Source organism: Sceloporus undulatus, chromosome 6 (genome assembly GCF_019175285.1).
Source record: "Sceloporus undulatus isolate JIND9_A2432 ecotype Alabama chromosome 6, SceUnd_v1.1, whole genome shotgun sequence".
Lineage (NCBI taxonomy): Eukaryota > Metazoa > Chordata > Lepidosauria > Squamata > Phrynosomatidae > Sceloporus > Sceloporus undulatus.
Genome location: NC_056527.1, coordinates 141497025 through 141521274, shown reverse-complemented (window position 1 = coordinate 141521274; position 24250 = coordinate 141497025). Strand labels below are relative to the sequence as shown.

Sequence of the window (24250 nt, the reverse complement as noted above, 5' to 3'; positions counted from 1 at the left end):
AATAATAATAATAATAATAATAATAATAATAATAATAATAATAATAATAATAATAAACCAGAATAGGAATTAGGAAGGGGTCTACTCCCTGTGGGTCACTCAGGTGCCCACATATTGCAGAATACCCTTATCAAGAAGGTTATTCTGTTCTGACTCTTAACAGAAATAACCTTAATTCATTATTCCCTGTAATCTAAGTACACAGAAAACAATTTCATATGCTAGTAGTGTTGCTCGGTTTTCAACATAGCAATAAGGGACTTCTGAAATTCATATCATACACGGTTGACAGTCAAGAGGTAACTATTGACAAGTCTGTGCCCTGCCTAAACACCAAATGAAAGTATTGGTGTCAGCCGCCGTGATTCTCTGTAAAATTAACATATTGTCCACATTCATATATTACATTATGCACACGTTTCTGTTTTTATGAAATGCCCTCACTCGAAAATACAGGGCTTTGTTGTTGTTGTTATTTGGGGGAATATGCTGACATCTTGTTCAGTCTGTATAAAAGGAAAGGGGGCATCCCTTATAATAAGGAACATCTGCAGGTACTACAAGGGACAAGCCTTCCAGACTTCTAACAGGAGTTTATCAGACAAGGGAAATTGGAAGTATAATCCAAGGACAATCTTAAACACAATCACGGGGTTTAACGTTATTGCGTGATAACCCACTACACGCAAATTCGGGCAATGGGAAGTCAGTCTGAATGCAATCATGGGGTTTCACATTATTGTGTGATAGGCTGCCACACACAAATTCGGGCAATGGCATGCTATTTTCAGGCAATGGGAAGCCAGTTTGAACGCAATGCGCATTCACGTAATTACGCAAAACTAGCAACTTTAAGTGAATGCATTCTGGCCCCACTTTCTTTTCATTCGAATTTAAGATAAATTCCTCCCGTTTGATAAACTCCCCTCTATATTTGTATGACCATTACTGCACCATGGAGTACACCATGAAGGACAGGTACATAACCTCTCAGTGGAGGGTTACACTCTTATAACAATTTGAAAACTTGTGGGCAACTTTAATCCAAGAAGTGTATTAGCAAATGCAGCAGAGCTACCAGTTCAAGCTTCCCTGGTGGAATCTGCTGTGATATAGTGCAGTGGTACTCCAACGTTTCACCCCTTTGCATCTACAAGTGGATGTCGCACCCTTCTTCTCCCACCCGACATAGTATTAGGAATAAAAAATATTTCCTTTATTTAGTGTGCGTGTTTTCATTCATACGTTTGTGTCTGTTCATATTTTAGCATATAACCTATAAAGTGGAACAATTCTGTGCATCTGCAGTCACTTGTAGGAAAAGCAAAATCAACTTAAGTTAGTCGATCTTACTGAGACATGTCTGTTAATACTTTGTCAATTTTATTTAATTGTGCTTATAGTCTGCTTTTAATATCTCATTATCTATTTTTTTTATTCTATTTTTCAATATCGAAATTTATTTTAACCATAGCTGAAATGTAATGTTTTAAATTTTACTATTTGGCTTTTATCTTTTTATTAGTTTAAATCAAAGCTGTCCATTGTGTGTATTATTTCACTTTTTTTTAATGTACTATTTTATTATTGAGACTGGTCTTTGTCCGTAATAAACTTATTCATATTTTAGGATTTTATAAGGAAATAACATCATTCAAATTAGAACAGTTTTGCTTAATTGAATTCAATATTTAATTCAACACGTGTAAATTTTGCACATAAAAAAGTTTGAGATGATGATGATGATGATGAGGAGGAGGAGGAGGAGCATCAGGACCGCCAGGTCTTGCACCCTCCTTTGAGCAACTCTTGCGCACAGACCTGTGGCCCTGTCCCACCATTTGAGAAACATTTATATAGTGGAAATAGCTGAACAGATGATTCCCCTTTCCAATATATCTCTCATCCATCAGAAATAACTAGAAGTCATTGTTTGAATCTTAGGAACGTTATTGGAGCAATGCTCCTTGGAAGGCCCCTGCTTCTTCCAACTTTACAACAAGGACACCCACAAGTGGATGCTTCTTCACCGTTGGCAACATTCAACAATGTACATCGCATTCGCATTCGCTGGCATAGTGGGCATACTCACTCAATGCAAGTTCCAGATTCCTGTGGGACTCGATTACTTCCTACTATATCTGTCTCTTTTCAATGAAGGTACGTTTGCATTTCAAAGCAAGGCAGAGCTAGATGGTGAACCTGAGACCCTTTCACAGTACATGCTTATAGTGCTATAGTCTGTTTTAACTGCCATGGCAATGTCCTACAGCATTCTGAGATTTGTAGATTATGGAGGTATATTTAGAATGTTCAGCCAGAGAGCTGTAGTACCTCACCAAATTGCAAACTCCAAGATTCCAAGGGATGGAACCATGGCATTTAAAGTGGAATGATAGCACTATAACTGTGTTGTGTGAAAGGCCCACCCAGTGTAAAAGAGAGACTGTCTCAGAATGTTTATTCCTCAAGTTGCTCCAATGCATTTTGGCCCAGAAGTCGTCGTACGGCTACAACTACAGCCTTTTTCAAGGGCTCTTAAGAGAAAAGAGATGGTGACAAAACAAACATAATAATAGTCAGAAGATATACCAATACATAAATCTATACACATATGCCTCAAATCAGCCAGTATATAAAAGACCTCTGAGCACCATTTGGTGGACTACACCAGTGTGTTTCAGCACACCAGGCGCGACGTGATATCACTTCTGGCTGCCATTTTGGCTGATTTTCTGCAGATTTTTTTGTCTTTTTTGGGTGTTTTCGGAAGGCTATGGGGGCTATGCAAGGTTAAGGGGTGAACAGTGCTCCAATTTTAGGCAGTTTGGGCTCATTTGGGGACAAAAAAACTACTTGAAAATTGGCCTCCACCTTTTAAGAAAAAAATTGGTGGTACTGGGGGGGTTCAGATGACTTCAGAGGGGTCCCAAGGCCCGTATTTAGGGATCCAGAGGGCTCCAAATGCAGCTTGTCAGCCACATTCTGCCCAACCTTGATTTAAACCATAAGGAATTAAGTTATCAGTCATCATTATCAAATGCCTTTCAGTTATGTTGTCACTCTGGGGGGAAATGTTTCTCTAGTACCCAGAAATGGAGAACGTGATGGCTGTGATCCATAAAGAGATCAGCTGAAGAAACAGCTAATTTTCTGTTCTCAATATTGCTAAGATGTTATCCTATGTAAAATTTCAGACCTTCAAAAGTGTATGTGTAATTTTTACAACAATAATTGATAACTTATATTATTATTATTGTTATTATTATTATTATTATTATTATTATTATTATTATTATTATTATTTTCTTATATCCCGCCTTTCTCCCAATGTAGGGACTCAAGGTTTGTTGTATTTTTGTCTGTCTCTACCAGGGCTACTCTTCTACACCCACGCAGGCCGGGTGTCTACTCTGGATCAGTACATTCACTACATCCTCTTAATCCCCATATTCAGTGGAGCTGTTTGCTCTTTGCTTGAGGTGTGGTTGAGAAACAACCCAGTCCTGGAACTGTTCAGGACTTCCATGTTTATTACCCAGGGAACTTGGATGTGGCAGGTCAGTTCCAATTAGACAATGAGCATTTTTTAAAAGAATTTCTTACTGGGCGGGATAGTCTTTGGAGTACAAGTATTCCACTCAGGCACAAAAAATAGCTCTTTTCTTCCTTGGGTTAAACTGTTAAAAAGTGTTAGCAACATCCAGATTCCTAAACGTTTTTGTACAAAGACATCCTAAAAAATGGAAATTAACTGTAGCAAAGGCATGGCACCAGATAAAATCAACACAAGATGGATTTTCCAGTTCAAAGGTATGACCGGGAAACTCTAAGCAATTCTAAGCAGCAGAGCTTGACATCTCCTCTGGCACTGAGATAGTGCATCCACTTTTGGTTTTAGCCTGAAATTTAAAGCTGCTGTCTAAGGCATTCAGGTTAAAAGCTAGAGCGGATTCACCATCCAATGGATGTGGGTGGGCTTCTCCCTCTACTGTTGGATCTAACCATCTCAAGCCCAGCACTACAAAATCCAAGTCATGAAATTCACTGACAACATCAGGCACCAGGGACAGATAACCACACTTCTTCCAGGTAACAATTATTAACATAATTTGGAAATGTGAGACTTTGGATGTACTCCTATATCCAGACTTGGGCCGGGAGGCTCAGGTTTCTGCAGCATCCAGGATTGCTTTTGCAAGGTTAAAGCTACACTATTCTTGTAGACTCCTGGTCTGGCTGCCGTGACACATGCCTTTAAAATGGCATTAAAAAAGCTTGCAAAATTTGGGAGCAGCCCACAGAAGACTGAGGAGACTGTCTTTCTCATGTCCTCACCAAATACACTCATGATGGTGTTGCAACCAAGAAAAATGCTTCTCCTGCAAGACTTAGCACATGGCCAGGCTCTTATAGGGAGGTACAGTTTTACGCCATTCTTTTCTTTTACTTTTCTTTGTTGTAGAATTAACTGCTGGGGGGGAGGGATAATAGGGGAAGGGAATATTGATTTCATTGATACATTTTGTTTGATGGTATGCTTTACAATTTAACAAATAAAGTTTTTTTTAAAAGGCCTGAGACAGACGGGCAGGAAGTGCTGTCGTCAAGCCAAAACTTGGGTTCAGGAGTGCGCAGCGTCCACACTCTCCTGAGCCCTAGTGTGCGGCAGTGGCACCACCATGGTGGCCATCCATCCACACGGGGGTGTCATGATGACATGAGTGCAGTACAGCATCCGCATGTCCAGGCGCCATGCTTGCATCATGGACACACCACAGTGCGCTACTGGCACACTGATGGCGGGTCCCAATTTAGGGGTTACATAGTCGTCATTATCCCTTAAATCAATTATTAATGAATTAACATAAACATTAAACAATGCAGGTGCTAACAGGCAGCCTTGACAGACACCTCATTGATAGTGAGCCAGTAGAATCCAGTGTGCGGCATCATGGATGCACCATAGTGCGCTAATGGCACACTGATGGTGGTGCCTATGTGCGCCAAAGAGAACCCACTTTTAGCGGGTTCTTTTTGGTGTGGAGGGAGCCCACACAGTTTGGTTGCTGCAGGCTCCCTCTGGAGAAAAAACAGGCGGCTCCAGACAACCCTTTTGGGTAATTACGTCAGCCATTAAGAAATGATAGGCAATATTTAATATGCAGAAATTGAGATGCTTCTCTCTTCTTCTGTTGGTTCACCCAGATTGGATATGTGCTATACCCACTTTGGGAAGCTCCCAGCTGGGATCATAATGACCAGAAGACCCTCTCTTTTATGGCCATGTGCTACTGCTGGCACTGCCAGAGCACTGTTCTCTTCCTCTCCATCATCTATGGCATCGTCTACTGGTAAGCATTGAAGCTGATCAGTTAAGGAGAAAGAACAGGATTCCCTATCCAGGCAAAGCAGAAACATTAAGTGTAATGAATCTTATCAAATGGTTTCCCTTCTATAGTTATTAACACTTCACATTAATATTACTCTTCACCTAGGGTGCATTTTTAAAAAAGACAACCTTAAATTAAACAAAGTAGCAATTAACATACAGTAGTCAGGAATACAACGAAAAGTCATAGAAGAGGCAGCTGAATTTCAGTATGTCAAAGTTTTGCAGGACACTGAGAAAGCGAATAGATGGACCTCAAATGGATCACTTGAAAATATATAAAGGTGGGAAGGATGGTGGACCACCATATATTTGTGACTCATCTTCATGTAAGACTCATCTGGGAATGAGAGATGAAAGCCTCATGATGGCAAAAGCTATAACTGTGCCCATTTGTAGTTAGGTTTTGCCGTGTCCATGTGAATGTCCAATACTCCACTTGAACTTCCATTTGCTTTCTGCAGGTTTCTTAGGTCACAGAAAGGAGGCTTTGAAGGCACAGAAAATGAAATTCAGAAGTTCAACCAAGATGATACAAAGACCTACACTGCTCTTCTTGATGGATCTGATGAAGAATAGATTTAGTTTGAGCTCTTCAGAGAAGCTCTGCATACAGTTTCTAAAATTACACTCTGATTTTTAAAAATGAACAAAAAGTGAACTCTTACCTTGGGAGGATATCTGTATCTGCAGTTTAATTGAAGACCTCTCAGTTAAAAAGGCCTTTTGTCTTTAAATGGGCCTCCCTACTAACTACATCTTCTCTGTGGTCCCAATCTATATGTAAAAATGTTAAAGGTAAAGGTAGCCTCTTGACATCCCAATCAATATACAGCTAGCTAATAGGTGTTGCTTTTATCTTTTCTTTCTAAAGGGTTTGGGTTTGTCTTTATATTAGCTTTGTGTTTTCTGTAACCATCACCTCCAATACCCCAAATTTATGTGCTAGTGCAGAGTTGCAAGAACTCGTAAATTCCTGCAGAATTTTCTACCAGGATATGTAGCTTGTTGCTGTGTACTTCCAAGTTTTGGTGACCCTAAGGTGAAGCTATCACAGGGGTTTCACATCAAGATTTAATACTACTACTACTAATACCACACTGGTTCTCTTGAGATGTAGCTACTGTGCAGTAAATTTATCAAGCATCATCAACCTGTGATTTAACTCCCTTTTTTGTGCCTTTATTTGTGCTTCAGCTGCTATTTTCAGTGATGACCAATATGAATTAAATAAATGAATGGGAAGACTTACCTTCTTCTGCAGAAGTACTTTATCTGAGTGTGTGTTTCCATTTCTTTTCGATGCTCTAATCACTCAACCCTGGAATATGACTACAGTGGTGCCTCGGGTTACGAATTTAATTCGTTCCGCGGCCGCTTTCGTAACCCGAAAAGCCTTCGCAAGCCGAAAACCCATAGGCGCTAATGGGGAAAAGCCGCGTTTCGTGCGAAAAAGCGCCGAAAAGCACCAAAAATTTTTTTCGTAACCTGAAAAAACATTCATAACCCGGAACAGTTATTTCCTATGGGATTTTTTCGTATCCCGGAAATTTCGTAACCTGGGTATTTCGTATCCCGGGGTACCACTGTATTTCCCTTTCCATCCTTTGAGTAGAAGTATTTTTGCTACCCTAAAGGCTAGCAAGGTAACCCATTTCAGGTATTCTCTGCTTATGTTCAGTAAACACAAGAAAAGGGGGAACATACTAGTCCTGCTCTTGCAAAACATGCTTTTGAATTACAATGTGGATTATAATATGTTATGTTCGGTTATATTATAATAAGCTTGCTTTAAGTTTGTTGTATTGTTAGTTCAAGTTGCATATGAGAATGTTGCATTTCGAAATGTTATAAGCTTTTGTTCAAACTGATCGATTATGCAGATTTATTTTGCCATATATCAAAGTGAAAAATCTATGCAAAGAATTAAAGAAATCAGTGCTCTGTTAAGGTTTGCTTAGTTGTTATAAGTTTGATTAAGAATGCAGTTAATAAAAGGGAGAGAAGAATTATCCTGGGATATTTTACAAGTGATAGATGAGTTTTATGACAAGACAAAAGGTATAAGTTTAATATTGTGTTTTGATGGAATTGTTAAGTTCTTGTGTTAAAATCAAAATGTTTATGTCTATTTCATGGTTTGAGAAAACCCAGGGGCAGAGGAAGTTGTTATCCTGAAGAGATAGTGCCAGCCTGAGAAAGAGAATTTGGGTTACTGCTTTGAAAAGTAATGATGAGAGTTAACTCTTTGAAGTCCTGATGCTCTGGGAACAGGAGAGAAAATATGTGGGGAAAGAATTTCTTTCTTTGGTCTGTTTGGAAAACTTTATGTATATTGCAAGATGTTTTGAGAAAACTGTTTGGTGCCAAATTAAAGGGGTGGGAATAAACTTCCATAACAGCTTTTTGATTTTGAGTGGTGGAGCTGAAATTTGCTATTGTACTTACCGTATTTATTGTATCTGTATTGTCCTGCCAGTCTTATCTAAAGCATCTTCCTAGCAAGACCTTTCCTCCATCCCTCCAATAAAGGCTCTTCTGTTAACTTCAGACGTTATTTTTGTTGGGCACAAGGCCATGAAATGCTGAAAGTTGGTGAGGCTACTAAAGGAACCCTGTTAATGTCCAGTTCAGTAATTTTATTTTGCAAAAATGATTGAATTAATTTTTGGTGGGTTTTTCAGAATATGAGGCCTTGTTCTAGAAGAGTTTATTCTTGATGTTTTGCCAGCAGCTGTGGCTGGCATCTTCAGAGGATGCTGGCATGGAAGAGAGTGGGGTATAAATACCAAAATCAAGATCCAGCAAATGCAAAGGAAAACCACCCAAGGTACGGAGGGTTTCCCAGCAGACAATGGATCATTAATTAAAGAGACTCCCTGAGGCCTTGCCATTCAATGACAGAACAATACACAGATTAACATGTAAATACTTCCTCTCAACCAACAGTATATAGACCCCACTCTCTTCCATGCCAGCATTCTCTGAAGACACCAGCCACAGATGCTGGGGAAATGTCATGAATAAACTCTTCCAGAACACGGCCTCACAGCCCAAAAAAACCAGCAAAAACTATGGATGCCAGCCATGAAAGCCTTTGACTTCAGATTCAATTAGGGTTAATTAATATCTCTCTTCAGCCTGTAGTTCGTTGAGTCACTTGTTCGCCTTCAGGAGTAAGAGGCTCTTTGAAAGTTAGATTGCTCCTCGAGGTTAAGGGTCTCTGGTTTTGGTCCAAATGCTTACAACTGATTTCAGTTGGGACTTAGGACTTTATCACACAACCCCCATTCTTGCCACGATGGCATTAATGGAGGGCAGTGCATATATACTGGATTGGGAGCACTCTCTACCGCATGTCCCTTCATTAGTGCATCCGGGCTGTTGCTGGTCCTGTGCACAAACAATTGTAGAAAATAACATGTTGGCAGCCAACAGAAAATGTTAACATGCCATCTCGTCTGTAAGAATCTTCTGACAGTGAGCGATAGGCATCACAATTAGTGCTTCATACATTACTGTATGAAGAAGTTTATCTGGCGAAACGGAAAAGGAAAACTATCTGGGATACTCCATCCTGCTGTCTGCTAACACTTTGCTGTCTCCTGCTGGCTTTCTGCTGCCTGACGATATTTTATTTTCTACAATTGTGCACTGGTAACATTTCATTTTCAACAAATGTGAAGGATTTCCTTCTGCTGATTATTACTCTGTTATTATCAGTATTGTAAAGGAGTGCCTTGCTAATGCCTTTGTCACCACAACAATTGAATTGGTTGTAATTCCATGTTGTTGCTTTTCTAAAAGATGGTAATACAGATTGAACCAAGTGGTGTTACGGTTGTTTTTCTATTACATGTGCATATAAATAGCCATATATAGTTAAGTTAGGTATTTTTATTTACATGATACACCTATATTTGTAGTTCCTCATTAAATTCTGGCAGCAATATTTGGCACTTTACCAGTGTTCCTTGAGCATATAAATCATTTGTCAGCAATCCTTGCAGCAGTCCTAAACTTAAATCAGTTTGCGATGTTTGCTCCAATTTTGCAGATGAAATGTGGGTGTGAGGCTGAACATACCTGCAGTTAGATAATTGTAGACTCTGTATTTAATAGTCACGAGGGTGTAGTTAATATTACTTGACCCATTTCAAAATATTTTTTTGCAATTTTGTTTTGGTTGTCTACCAGCACACCCTGTGCGTGGAGCTGCATCTTTAGCTATGAAATAAGTACAGTATTTGCAACTCTTTCTCTTTGGAGATATGCATTTTACACACAAATATGTCCATTATGCAAGGAACAATTCAGTAGCTCCTTGCACAAAGCCAACTTTGGCCATTTAGTAGCTGGGGAAATATGCGTGGCACTCAGGAACCATCCAGTTGCAGCCGAGAAGAAAGCACAGCTGTTTTTCTCTCAGATCTACAGCATGCGTACATACATACTAGATGAGCGAAAGCTATTGTAGTGTAAGCTTTTGAAGATTTGGTCTGCTTTCTCAGGTGTGTGAGCAAGTCTATTTCTGATTTATGGCAACTCTAAGCTGAACCTATCATGGGGTTTTCTTGGCAAGATTTGTTCAGCGAGGATCTGCCATCGCCTTCCTCTCAGATGGAAAGAGTGTAACATGCTTAAGTTACAGTGGGTTTCCATGGCCAAGCAGGGATTTGAACTCTGGTCTCCAAAGTTTTAATCCAGCACTCAAATGACTATTCCACGCTGGGTCTCTGTGATACAACATCATTTATCATCAACCTTTCTATGCTCCCATCTACTTCACAGGCTGCCACTTATGTCACCTGCTGATTCCCTAGATCTTATGAAGCAGATGTGAGACGTGAATATAGGTCAGTTGTGCCCATGCATCCTCTGTAAAACCTGCTTTGGACCTTAGGGAGAAGAGAAACCTAATATGGGAAGTGCAGCGTGGAGGAACTTTTAAAGTTTCTCTTCTTGTTCAGTGTCCTTCTTTGAATAACTAGACTGAGGGTGGTTTGGCTGAGTTTCATTTTCATCTGAATTAAAACTGGTTGTGACAAGTATCTATTGCAAGCAGTAAGCAACCTTAGCAGCCACTTTCCTGCTTGGTCCAACATTCATCAAACTATGCCCAAACTCTCACTCTAAGCCAAGGCAACTAAATTGAGATTGCCACACGTTTGGCATGAGAAAACATGACCTACTGGGGAAAAGTGATAATGCTGGGTAAAATGGAAGGCAGTAGGAAAAGAGGGAGACAGCACTACCAAGGAAGCTCCAACCCTGAGTTTCCAAGACCTGAGCAGCACAGTTGATGACTGAAGATCTTGGAGGACTCTCATTCATAGAGTTGCCATAAATCAAAGTTGATTTCCTGGCAAATAACAGCAAACATTCAAAGGTCTTACTTTGTTTTAATTTTATTTCTAAAATAAGTTTAGTTGAAAATGAAAAAATGAATCAATTAAATTAATCCTTTGTCAAAATAATACCCAACTTTTGAACCTATGAGTCCCAGTGGCAGTGAGAAGAGGGGGTTCCCTTTATTGATTTAGGGTTTTTGGCCTACTGCTGATTCCCTTTTTCTATCTTTCCCTTCCACACACTCCACCACTCATTTTGTTCTATAAGGAAAAGCCACACCACACATTTTACATGCCTTCTCTTGTTTGTGGTGGAAGATGTTGTCTTGGCACCCGTGCTAAAATAAGCATCTTCTGCCAAGACCTCTTGGCTTTTGCCTGTGTATACACTGACTTTCATCTCAGGTGCCTTGAGCTTGGACTAAGTACACATAGTCCTGTCCTCTGATTTTGTGCCATACGCACACCTAAACAATCTTTCAGGGAAATCAAGATGTGTTTTTCATAGAGACAAATGCACAGACACACAAAACCTGTACCTGGAAATTATGCTTTCTGTATGTAAGAAGGGAAATATTGGCAAGTGGGGAAAACATTTCGCTAGCATGCTGTTAGTGATATTCACCAGTGTGATGTCTCCATATTTATTTTAATGGTTATTGCAGAGAGAGGAATCATATCCTCCAACTGTCCCAGCTTGGCAGAGACAGTCCCAATCCATCCTGTGTCAGCCCACTTCTTCAGCTGCTTTTAAAATGTCCCACTTTCCTCCTTTGTCCTCAACTTTCAAAGTGCAATAGTTTGGATTTAATCAACTCAGAAGGCTGCCTGGGTTTGTTTGTTTTTTTGCTTTGTTTTGTTTTTGTTTTTTTGCACTGGGTCCTTCATGCTCCAGTTTCTCAACATCCTTTTTGAATTGTGGTGCCCAGAACTGGACACAATATTCCAGGTGAGGCCTGAACAAAGCAGAATATAGTGGCACTATTACTTCTCTTGATCTAGACACTATGCTTTTATTGATGCAGCCTAAAATTGCATTGGCCTTTTTAGCTGCCGCATTACACTGTTGACTCATGTTCAACTTGTGGTCTACTTGGACTCCTAGATCCCTTTCACATGTATAAGTCTCTTGTTCAGCCAGGTGTCTCTGCTTCCTTCCTCTTTCTCCTTTGCATTTTGGTGTACTAAAGTTGCACAAGTATCCATGATATGTATGACTTTGTGCTGCTCCTGGCATTATGCCGCTGTTGTTCTCTTCATCTCCATCATCTATCACATTATTTTACTGGTAAGCAATAAAGTTGAGGAGTAAAAAGGTAAGAGAAGACTGGGTTCTCAAATTTAATTAAAGCAGTGTCATTATCACACCCTTCGGATCCCCGGCCTCTGTTTATTTGAAACAGTTCTCATGCTGTTTCTCACACCGACACCCGGAGTGGCTCCATAACAAGGAAACATGCCGTAAGAGAGAGAAAATGAGTGTTAATTAGAGTTGTGTAAAGACGATGACCTTATAATTTAAAATGTGCATAAATGGCTTATGACACTAGAGACAGAAGATGACCCTGTAAAAGAGTACATGATAAGGTAGGCCCAATAGTTTGGGTATAATGTCCATATCAATGTATGGAGGAAAATGTGGTCCACTAATATAAAATTTACTTTTTGCAGTAATTTAAAATAAGATGATGTATGGAGAGCCAGCCAGTAAAGTGATTTGAATGTTGGACTGTGACTCTGGAGACCTGGGTTCGAATCCTGACTCGGCCATCTAAAGCCACTGGCTGACTTTGGGCAAGTCACACTCTCTCAGACTCAGAGGATGGCAATGGCAACCCCCCTCTGAATAAACTTTCCAGGAAAAATCCATGATAGGGTTGCTTTAGGGCAGGAGTAGGCAACCTGCAGCCTGCGGGCCGGATGCGGCCCGGCAAGGCCTTGGGACCGGCCCCCGCCCGGTCCTGCTGCCGATTGCCGCCGGAGCCTTTGGCCTCTCGCATGAAAGCATGGGGCCTTTGACCTATCAGGAGGAGGCAGGCAAGGGGGGGCAAGTGGCGGGCAAGGGAGGCAATTGTCTATAGAAGCCTCCGAAACATGCATTTATATTAACATTTTTTTAAAAAATCAGCAAATTTTTTTGCGTGTCCTCCATTTTTTTTTAAAAAAAGGTCCTCCATTTGAAAATTTTGTCCCACATTTGTCCCGGTTTATTTATTTATTTAAAAATTATTTAATTATTTATTTTTTGGCTTCGGACCCCCAGTTGTCTGAGGGACAGCAACCCGGCCCCCGGCTCAAAAAGGTTGCCTACCCCTGCTTTAGGGTCACGAGAAGTTGGAAATGACTTGAAGGAACAACAACAAATGGTAAGTTGTTGAAAATGGCACAGAATGTTTCAAATCAGTGTTGGGGGGCCTCAAAAATAAAAAGGTCTCCCTTTTTTCATATATGATAGGTTCAGATGAAGAAGAAAAGTTACTGGTCTAAGATTTATATGTTAATCCAAAAAAAAAAAAAAATAGCTAGATTTTGTCATGTTGCCAGAAATACTTCGTGCCAAACAAGCAAAGCACTTATGCTAATATCAAACAAGAATTTGATATATCAGGAAAACAACTTTTAAAAAAGTATTCTCTGAAGATGCCAAAGCCACAGATGCTGGGGAAAGGTCAGGAATAAACTCTTCTAGAACTTGGCCACATAGCCCCAAAAACCCACAAAAAATGATAGATGCCGTCCATGAAAGCCTTCGACTTCTCAACTTTAAAAAAAGTCATACATTTATAGTGCAACAAGTATTCACTGTCTTCTTTGTCTACCGGTTTCTGACCAACTACTCAGTGGAAAGTGTAAGGGAAACGAAAAACGCTAAACCAGAGATGGGAGGCATCTCCCATTGATCCATCTCCCATCAGCCCTTGCCAAGGTTGAAGGGTGATAGGAGTTGCAGTCCAACCACATAGACGCATGATCCCCGTCATTTCTCCAAGCAGTTGTGTCAGCAAATGTTAAATATTTACTGCAAACATGTTTTACCTTGTGTATTAAATCATGCATTTACAACTGAATTGCATAACGTGACATAATTCATATAGTTAAGCAAGTTTTAACCCCACCTCAATAAACCTAATCATAAGGGAGTGGGGAGAAAACACGCCATACAAAATAAAGGAACGAAGTTGTGACCAATAAAAGCTGCAGCCTCTTTTATCCCCAAAAGTGCTGTTTGTGTCACTTGCAGCAGCCTTGCTGCTCAGCCTATAATAAGAAAAGATGGTGTAAAAACATAAGTGAACAGAATTACAAATCCCATCCACAGTCACAAGAGGGCAGTTGAATTTCAGCATATTGCAACTGAACAGTCCTTTTCACATATTCTGCAGAGAGAGACCAACAGTTACATAAAAGTGATCACCTTGAAATGTGTTAAGCCTGTGGGTAGGAGGACTCTTAGGTCTTGGTCCAGCATGCATGTTGTGTCTATATGTGCACATGCATGTGCCTTCAAGTTACCTGTCGATTTATGGCGGCCCCATGAATTTCATAGGATTTTGCCAGTTCCTTCCTCTGAAATAAGAGCCTGGTATTCAACAGTGGTCTCCCATACAAGTACTAATCAAGGTTGGCCCTGCTTAGCTTCCAAGATGAGACACGATCTGGTGCCTTAAGCATACAGAGCATTAAATCTCTGCCAGCATCCTTATGTTATTGTTGGAAGGACACAGAGATGTCTTGCTTAGTTGACAGTATGTTTAACTTTCTTTGCCTTTAAACTATGATGTATTTTATGTTGCTCTTCTCAGTGCATCTGATGATAAATGTCCTCCTCCTCTGAAACAACTTGGAAAGGAAGATTTAGCACACATGTCCGGTTTATCAAATAGTCAGGCCCTACACCATGTAGGGCTTTAAAGGTCATAGCCACCTCTTTGGATTTTGCCCAGAAGTGGATTGGCAGCCCATGAACTTGTTTTAGCAAGGGGCTATAGCCTCTCCATAGCCGTGAAAAGTTTAGTGTAAAGGGTGTTTAATGTAGAAGTGTAAAGTTTAGTGTAAAAGCTTGGGGTATTGTTTCATTTTAAAGTGTTTTAAACAGTTTTCTCCCACGTAAGGGGAAATCCGCATATGCTTGTGTCCCATTGAGCGGCAAATACACCACAGGTGCGTGCACCATTGATTTTATAGCAGCATAATCTGGAAGCCGCTTATAGTACATCTGCATATGGCGCAGGCGCACTGTATATTAAAGAATTTGGAGGAGATACATGTAATAAATAACTGGAGAAGAAAAGATGGCAGAGAATACCGCGCATTGATGTTGAGGAACATTATTGTTTCAGGGAAGAGAAATCAAATGCAATTTTCACTTGGGAGACCTTGGAAGTCTATAAAAGCTTGTTACAACTTCTTTCTCTCAGTCTCAAAGGTGCAATGGTCGGCCGTATTTAATACCCGACTGTATTTAATGGGACTTGAGAATTCACGGATTTTGGTATCCACAGGGTCCTGGAACCAAAACCCAGTGGATACCAAGGGCCCACTGTACAAGATCACTACAGACATTGATATTCCAAACTAACACAGTTATGTCTCTGAATATCAATGGGAAATGAATTTCACTTCTGCTCTGTTATTACATATATTAAGCCCTCTATATCATACAACTATATCATACAAAGAAAGTGACAGATCGTGGAGGGGACTACTGCTTGTTGACTACTAAAATCAAACCTATCTCAGTACTAGTTGAAACATGCAATGTAAGTCTGTGATTTGTAAGAACAGGATGCTGAAACATCATCTATTAAACAAACTGCTGTAGAATGTATGTATATTTTGTGCATCTATGGAACACTAAAACCAATTTAAGTTCAACTCATGGTTCTTCCAGGTCAACTCAATGAGATTTTGATGTTCATGTTTGGAATAAATAGTGCATGTTATTCAATTTGAATCACACAATTATTGGTAAGTAGATATTCAGAGCAAATGCCTTATTTTATTCGTTGATCACAGAATGTTTCGTTGATCATCAGAAATGTAGACAGTGACTGAGCAACTTTTGTTTAAACTTGTGTTTAAAGCTTAAATAGGCTAAGATGCAAACCGTTATTGAGACTAGGAAGAGGCTCTTTTAAACCTGCCAAACAAACTAATCCTTACGAATTGACTGTATGCCAAAAGGCAGTGACCTGCTCCCTAATATTAGACAAACTTTGTGTAGCAGAACTAAAACAGGGTTTCGCCCATTTTTCTTCTCTTCTAGACTTATGGCTGAATGCTCTTTTAGGTAAGAGGAAAAATTCACATGTTGATTTGGAATCCAGCCCTGTACAGGCTGTTACCATTATAAGGAAGATAAAGCTTCACGAAAGTCACAATGGTCAAATGGCTTAAGTATCCATTTACATCATTGGAAGGATTTTTCCCTTGCATTCTTCTTTCCGCCAAGTACTAAGTAATCTAACCAGGAAATGCTTGCAGCACAGCAGTCATATTGAGGCTCACAATCATGTCAACATGCTTCACACACACACACACACACACACACACACACACACACACACACACCTTTCAAACACCAAAATCTTGGACATATACTGAAGATGGATGGTTTTGACTGAGGCAGAAAAAGATCTGAGACTGAAATAGTATACCCTTAATAACTTTTCATAAAGGAAGTAAAAGGTATGCAGTTATGTTTAGCTCACTGGGAAAAAAAAACATCCAGTAATTCTTTGGCTTTGCAAACTGTCAGACAGAAAATTAGCTAAGTTAACGGTTGACAAAAGGCTGCCTTCAGTCCTATAATGTGTTATGAAGCCTGCCCACGCTGGATTTTTAAAAAAGAAAACATGCCCATCAAATTACTTTTTACTCTTGAAAACCTCCCAGAGTAGTAATTTTGCAAGAATCCCCTAAACTCTCAGAAAAAAAAATCCTTCCACTTACTGTCTCTCTCTTTTATTATTGCATCTTGGGAGCTGTTGCAAACTGTAATGTGTGTCCAGGGATGAAAACTGTCCCCTGGGCCACTGGAATTTCCTCACTCCAGAGCTATGCCATTTCTTAGAATCGAAGCCGTCAGATCTCTGCTTTGGAGAGATATTTATTCTTTATTTGGATAAATAAATAGAAAACCATTGTCAGGCTGTTTTGCAACCCTCCTTTGTTAAGCCTACGGAGAGAAGATAAGGTTTAGGGCGAGGGTGGAGAGTACCAGTCTTATTAGGATTATGGGTTAATGTATGATTTTGTGTTTTGCCTTTCCATCTGAACTCATTCTACTCAGCTGTTTCACCTATCCTGCAACCTTTAAATCCAGTTTTATCATTCAAGCAATTTTGGCATTCAGTTCAGTCTTGCCTTTTGGGCATCTACAGCATATTAATCAAAGTCTCCTAGACTGGAGGTTAAAGATGCTTATCTGGATGATTGCTCTCATTTTGCTGTTAATGGGAAAGAGTATCCTGAGAACAAAGACTGCCGGATGACCTGTACAGATCTATTTTCAGTGATGCTTGCATCATGCCACCTTTGGTTCTTTACATCAAGTACCAAACCTTCTATTTCCAACTGTTTTAGTCAACTGTCATGCATCCTGGAAACAGATCAAACTACAGTAGAATTGCTTCAAGCTGACAAACAAAAACTATACGACAATCCCTAGAATTTGTGTCGCACTGAGAGAGGGGATAAGGGTTTACCAAAGGGCTTGAAGGCTTTGAAGACATAGGAGACTCTACAAAGCAGGAAGCAAGCTGTCCAAGGAGACTGGCAATAGTCCTTGTGGCTGATGGCAAGTGTGATTTAGAGCTACTAAGATTTAAATGGCAACTTCCTAGACCACCATTTAGAGCCTATGAGAGACCACCAAGCCCCTACGGAAAGACAAGAGCAGTCAATCTGGAAGTTAAAGTGTTTATTGATGTGTTTCCAACTTTTTACATTCCCCACAGACCACACTAAGGAGTTTGCAGGTTAAGTAAATCTGTGCATAGTGGGAAGAGACATGGTAAGGGGTGGAGGATAAAGAAAAGGTCACAAATAATAATGAGGGGGAAATACACCACAGGTTACCAGAACCTCCAGAATTTTTTTTAAAAAGCCGTGAGCGTTAACACCAACTATACAAGCATTACAAAGACATGACGGTGAATGGAAGAAGCCCCATGACATTTCAGTGCTCACCGATTCCCTTCACTTCTCCATAATCAGGCATTCCCCCCCCTTATACCCACCCTAGCCCTACCCGAAATGGAGAGCAAAGACACTAATTCTTTGGCTCCCCCAAATGCTTGGTTATTCCCAGGCATGTCAGTGGCTTTGGTTCTGTGCACATGCCCCAGTGTCAACCCCACTTTTTTGGGAAGACAGACTCCCAAACCTGTAACGATCCTGATTTAACAAGGAGGGACCAGGTCTTGGAGTCATGTAAACCAAGAGGGATTTGTTTACACTAGGAAAGGTGCTAAAGGAAGCTGGCATGGGCAGGGAGGGTCTCAATTTAGACTTAATGGCTTCCAATGGGACTGGGTTCAAGAAAACAAGGTAGGTGCACAATCCCAATATGCACAAACCATGCCCTAATATTTCATTATGAAGGCCTTAAAATGGCAGAAGCATTTCCCCTCCATACATCTAGTGGGTCTAGATTTCTGAAAACCAAGCCACATAGCAGCAGAATTGCACAAGTTACTGGCATCTGAGAATTTATATAAGGTTTCCATTATCATTATGATTTTGCATTCCCCGTTGATCCTAAATCAATTTGTTCTTTTAGTGACTTCCAGGAAAACAAAATGTCTTTTTTTTAAAAAAAAGGAACATTGCTTTTATATATAAAAGCCAGAATGACCAAAGAACTACAAGTGTCTCATTTATACAATGCAGTTGGTAGAAATGACTTGGAATATACAAGTGGTGTATCAGAAATAAAACAACATTTCTCATTTATTACAGAGAGCTTGTTATCCAGACGAAACAACAGCACTGGTATTTCTCCTCATTAGATTAAGTTTCTTTAAAAAAGAAAAAAAAAACTACATCTCAAATATCTGCAATAGATCCATTTTCCCATTTAAGGTTTATATATCATATATTGTTATATTATCATTTCCTCACCCATTTAAAAGAATGGAAATTGCAACTCTACAGTAGTAATTAAGTCTTAAATGATCCAGGAGTTCTGAATGTAAGATGAAGTCCTCTTCAAGCAACAGTTGGTCAGTAGTTGATCCAAAATACTGGACCCGTTTGGCCCTCCCTACCCTAACCCTTCGCTGATCAGGGCTACTGCAGTTTCAACATTCTTTAAATCTGCATCTGCTCCAGATATTTGTATGTTGGGTTCTCATAGCCATGGTTCTGCATCTTATTCAGATGCCGTTCCTCTGGGGTTAGCATTGGGTCAACCTTAAAACAAAGAAAGAGAGAACAAGAACAACTAATTAGTAATACAGAAGAATCTAGTAACTGGCCTTCGGATGCAATTAAGGTGCCTTCATCATTGGATACTAAGCTGGGATATTTGTCACAAAAGTTTTGGACTCCATCATCTCAATAAGGGAAGCTCCTCCAACATTTGCTTGTGTACTTTTTAACTTGTGCATTACACCAGAGCAGCAAATGGCTAAAGTAGCTATGATTTTCAATCACCATTTTGAACTGCTAATGTGCAACACTGAGTCGTATCATTGAGAAGTAATATGTATAGTGCATGTTTGAACTAAGATGTAGTATGGGCTCTATATTCTTTTAAAAATCTTCTTTTTGGTTCTTATACATGTAGTGAAGAAGAAGAGCCCTCCCTCCGGTCCATCTGCCTTGGTCCAGGCCTCAGAGAGAGAGAAGAATGCTGGACCTGATCCCCTCCCCCCCTCACCATTCCCTTCTCCTTTTGTGTCGTGTCTTTTAGATTGTAAGCCTGTGGGCAGGGAACTGTCTGTTATCCCCTCTATTGTAAACCGCTCGGATTCCCAGTGATTGGGCGGTATATAAATAAAACCTATTATTATTATTATTATTATTATTATTATTAGTGAATTGTTTTGAACTATATATGAACAGTGACTGCTAAATGCTCACAATGAGCGAGGCTTCCTGGGAAATAGTGCCTAAAGCACCCAAACACAACCAGGAAATACGCCAAACAAAAATAATTAGCTGCTGCCACTACTCCTTACCAGTTACCTCATTTGATCTCATCTTACTCAGTGTTCAGATAGCATGTATCTGATACATGATAATGTATATATGATAATGTATCTCATGACCCTCTTACTTCTACAATTCCATGGCTGATGGTTCCATACTGCCTCTTCCTCAGCATCACCAAGCTGATGACTATGACTGTGGCAATGGCAACTGCGATCACTAGGAGGCCAATGAGAGCACTGCTACTGAAGCTGAAGTCATCGCGAAGGGAATTGTCATTTTCCTGCAAGGGAGAAAAGACAATGTGGAGGGACTGAGACCTGGAAACACACACCAGTGATTAACTTAGGAGGTACCTTTACTTAAGCAACTGCTGCACAAACATGAGATACAACTTATTATGATCTCACTCTGGTTTTTGTCATTATGATCTGGCAGGCTGAGAGCAGCTTTGAAATATCTTCTTTTATTTTATTAAATTGCCTTATTTATATCAATCTTTGTTTAGTCAAAGCTGGGATTTAAAGTGGCTTACACAGTAAAAGGCAGTTTCTTAAACACACATCATATGCACATGATCCACACTGATTATATGTACTCTTTGTGGCCCATCTTAATCAAAATTCCAGGTCTTCTGATCTCTGCAACATTTCAAGATCCTTGGGAACTAGAAAGAATAGCTCAATGCCAAACAAGGGTTTATGAATTCCTCTAATAGCAAACCCAGGTTGCTGGCCATATCCAGTACATACCGGTTCATCCACCAGCCCACCAACACGCTCAGGATTGAAGATCATTTCTTTCACATCAAGGGTTTCATCAATAACCTGAAAACAGTCATGAAGTAATTTTATCCAAGCGGATAGTAACAGGAGGAGGAATGCTGGTCGTGGGTCTACATAAAAAGCCACCTCTGATTTGCAAGAATGAACAACTTCCACTGGGCAAATTATGAGTTAACTCATCATTACACCATTCTCTCATACTCACTATAAGGGATTTCACACATTTGGCAAAAATCCCAATCATTTCCCAGGGCTAAAAGGTGTTAACATACTAAAAGAAAAAAAATATTAATGAGGACATTAGATGTCATTTAATGGCATCAATGATGTTCACACAGTTCACTATTTACTCAGTGAATGCATCAGGCAGAGCAAGAGTCATGTTTCAAAGTGGCCACATGTGTGACTTCAGTGTAAAGGGACCCTACATGAAAGAAGAATCCACACACATGGGAGCTCTCTGGAAAAGCATGAATCCAGGCTAGTCAAGATTCCCATCCACATGCAGAAACCCCATGACTGATTAAAATAATTTGATTCTGATTAACATTCACGACTTTTAATAAAAGGCCAGAGACGACAGACGAACACAAAGCAACATTATACAGTGTGCCTGTGCAAACCCTTATGCAGAAGCCGCATGATGGGAGAAAGAGTGGCATGCGCACCCACAGCGCACGCACTCTCCCACACCGCAAGGACGAGCCCCATTCAATTGAATGGGACTTGAGCATGCGTGTTTTTCAGCTTACGCGGGGGGGGGGGGCAGAACAGATCCCCTGCATAAGCCAAGGGACCACTGTATGGTTGCTATCAACTCTACCCACAATGTCCATTCCTCTTAATATTGTTATCAAAAACAGCAGCTACTCAAAATAACTGCCAAAGCTTTCAAGAAAGCCCAGGACACAGCAAAGGGATCCATGTTCAAATACATAATGAGAAGGCTTCCCATGTTAAGGCAATGTCTGCTTTCTTCACACTTGTAAACTTCTCTTATTACACACACTGGAAGCTTATAGCAACTGGAATTCAACTGCTACTCCCCTGAATCATATGGGATAGTGAATACAGTGACTCAAGTAAGTAGCAAGAGCCACAGAACTGCATTAGATTCGGGCTTTCCTGTACAAAAATAAATGCAAAGTGCATACCACATTCTCATCCAACTTGTTCTTGCCATTGATGACTTTCTCTTCAGCTCCAATCAGTCCATCAAGGTCGGCCATGCCAGACCCTGTAAAGAAATAATTAAGTAGGACAGCAGATAAAGGAAAAGGACACTTGTCTGACCTGAGAGGCATCCAGATAGTGCTGGCACACCCTACTATCATTCATAACTTCTTTTCTTTAGACATTAATTTGAGACACACCAAAATGTTATGCTAGTGAGATAAACAATGGGCAATGAAAGAATGGGTGTCTAGTAAATGGAGATATACAGAATGGAAGTGGGGAATTCTCCAGGGAGTCCAAGCACACATCTATTACTACTACAATGATACAGCACAAAGCAATGTGAGCCCACCAGTGTTGTCTTTACAGACTATGGTTTCTCTTCCAAATGAAACCATATAAAACTAGGCTACATAACCTTCTGAATTAGCCAGTATGTGAGAGACACTCTTGCCTCAGCTGAGTAAGCTCCATCCCTTGTGAGTGTCTGTATCAGCAACTAGCCATGGCAAAAGTTTCCAAGTCCTTCTAAAAAGGTCACCCCCTGAGCAAATTTGATGAGTTCCTGTCTTCTGCCTGGCTCAAGTCAAAAATCACTTTCATGGGAGGAGTGAATAAAGTTCCAAATATCACGCAGATAGTACAAGCAGAAACTGGAAGGAGGATATTTGGTATTATCTGATACTTGAACAATTCCAAATTGATCAGGATGAACAGGGAATGAAAATGTCCAACTTCCCAAGACACAATAAAGATGAAATATGAAATGCTGAAAAATGTCTGCTTGTATTATGCCATCAAGATTCAAGACAGCTTCTGGGGTCTGCTCTCTGATATGTACCTTTAACCCCATTATTATTCATCTTGGCACATATCTGCTATGATCAGAAACTAGCTAATTCAATGAGTAAGCTAAATTCTTTGAAAGAAACCAGCAGATTAACTCTGGTGTGGGATCAGTTGTCACAGTGACATTTTAGCTTTTTACTGCTTGAAAGATGCCAAAGCAATCTAGAAAAGAGTGTCTGGTTTTACTGCCCTTTCCTTCACTTCTTAAATTCACAGGAAATGCTATTTTGGATTCCAAGCACATTCTGGATTGTCCATCTTGCTTTCCAATGCTGCCAAAGTAGGTCACTTACTGAGGAAGCCAATGATATACATAGAATTTAGGGCATTTCCTAGAAGCCGTTCCAAGTCAGTCAGCTTCTGGCTCTTATCTTGCTCTCTCTGTTCACAGGAGCCAGAACAGAAGAGGCTCTAGGATGAAAATCCATCTGCTGTGAGAGCTACTGCATTGTTTAACAGCCCTAAGTAGAATAGTATGCTGTGGGAAAGCTTTTTCACACATCCTTGGAAAACAAACATAAGTTCAGTTTTTTACATCATGCTTTTAAAAAGAACAAGGGAAGAAGGCAGAAACAAATATACTAGAGCTCACCATCAATAACAACTTAGCAAGCAACCGAAAGTCCATTTTTGCTAAGTCTACTCAAGATTTCAACCCAGTAAGAGGCTTGCATTTGTCTATGAAAATAGAACCAGACAAGCTACAGAAAGATCAGTGCATTCTTGCTAGTATTTCAGAGTCCCTAACAGATCCAGAAACAAGGGGGCAAGTATAATAGAAGACTTGTATCAGAAATAATGTAAGAGGACCAAGCAGACTACTGGCGTGCCATCATATAATCAATAGTACTATCCGTTCCCAAGCTGGGGATCTTTTAGATGTTTTGGATGACAAATCCTAAAAGCCCCAGCCAATAAGGTCAATGGCCAGGGAAGAGGAGAGTTGTAGTCCAAAGGTTCTAGAGGGTATAAGTTGTGGAAGGGTGCTTTAAAATCTTAAATTTCATCCCACATCCTTCATCTATACCGAATTTAACTATCACCATTCTTAAAGTTCTCTTGGCAAGCTGAGAACAGAGATTTGTAGAGCAAAAATTGCTGATCTTCAACAGCACAACCAGACGTTGACCTACAATACAGGTTACACTCAGAGAGGTTAACTTCTGTATTGCTGAGTTCATGCTTTTATTACAAAAGAATCATCTGCTGCAAGTAAGACCCCACAGAGAAGTCAGTAAAATCAAGGACACACACAACAAGAGAAAGTGAGGACAGAAACTGATTGATCCTACATACGGATATCCTCTTATGATGATCCGTAAAGAGGGAATTTCAAATTTTGCAACCGGAAGCATTTGAGCTTCTTGAGTTCCTTGACAGTTTTTCCAGTTAACTAGAAAATTAGTTAATTCTAAGCTTTCATATCTAAAAACATTAAGTGCGTGTAGTACATTGTCTGTGTAACATTTCCCATGATGACAGCTTTTGTCAACACATGAGAGGCAGCCAAACAAGCCATTTTACATAAGGGATGGCTAATT

At 40.0% G+C, this 24250-nt stretch overlaps 2 protein-coding genes across 5 annotated transcripts in view; one reads left to right on the top strand and one right to left on the bottom strand.

Annotated features, from left to right (window-relative positions):
* The first annotated feature begins 2048 nt into the window (after positions 1–2048).
* Positions 2049–5971, top strand: LOC121934000 (transmembrane protein 45B-like). The gene is made up of 4 exons (XM_042473978.1): positions 2049–2160; positions 3376–3560; positions 5209–5354; positions 5857–5971. Exons 1-4 carry the CDS (start codon positions 2049–2051, stop codon positions 5969–5971), a joined length of 558 nt encoding a protein of 185 aa, XP_042329912.1.
* Positions 5972–17650: 11679 nt separating this feature from the next.
* Positions 17651–24250, bottom strand: part of APLP2 (amyloid beta precursor like protein 2) — a 64556-nt gene continuing 57956 nt past the window's right edge. For all 4 annotated transcript variants that reach the window (XM_042471761.1, XM_042471762.1, XM_042471763.1 and 1 more), the window contains 4 exons: positions 21839–21921; positions 20652–20726; positions 20027–20182; positions 17651–19158 (listed from right to left, as the gene is read on the bottom strand). In XM_042471761.1, the coding sequence (XP_042327695.1) occupies positions 19057–19158; positions 20027–20182; positions 20652–20726; positions 21839–21921 (416 nt within the window). In that variant the 3' untranslated portion in view covers positions 17651–19056. The remainder of the gene's footprint in view (positions 19159–20026; positions 20183–20651; positions 20727–21838; positions 21922–24250) is intronic.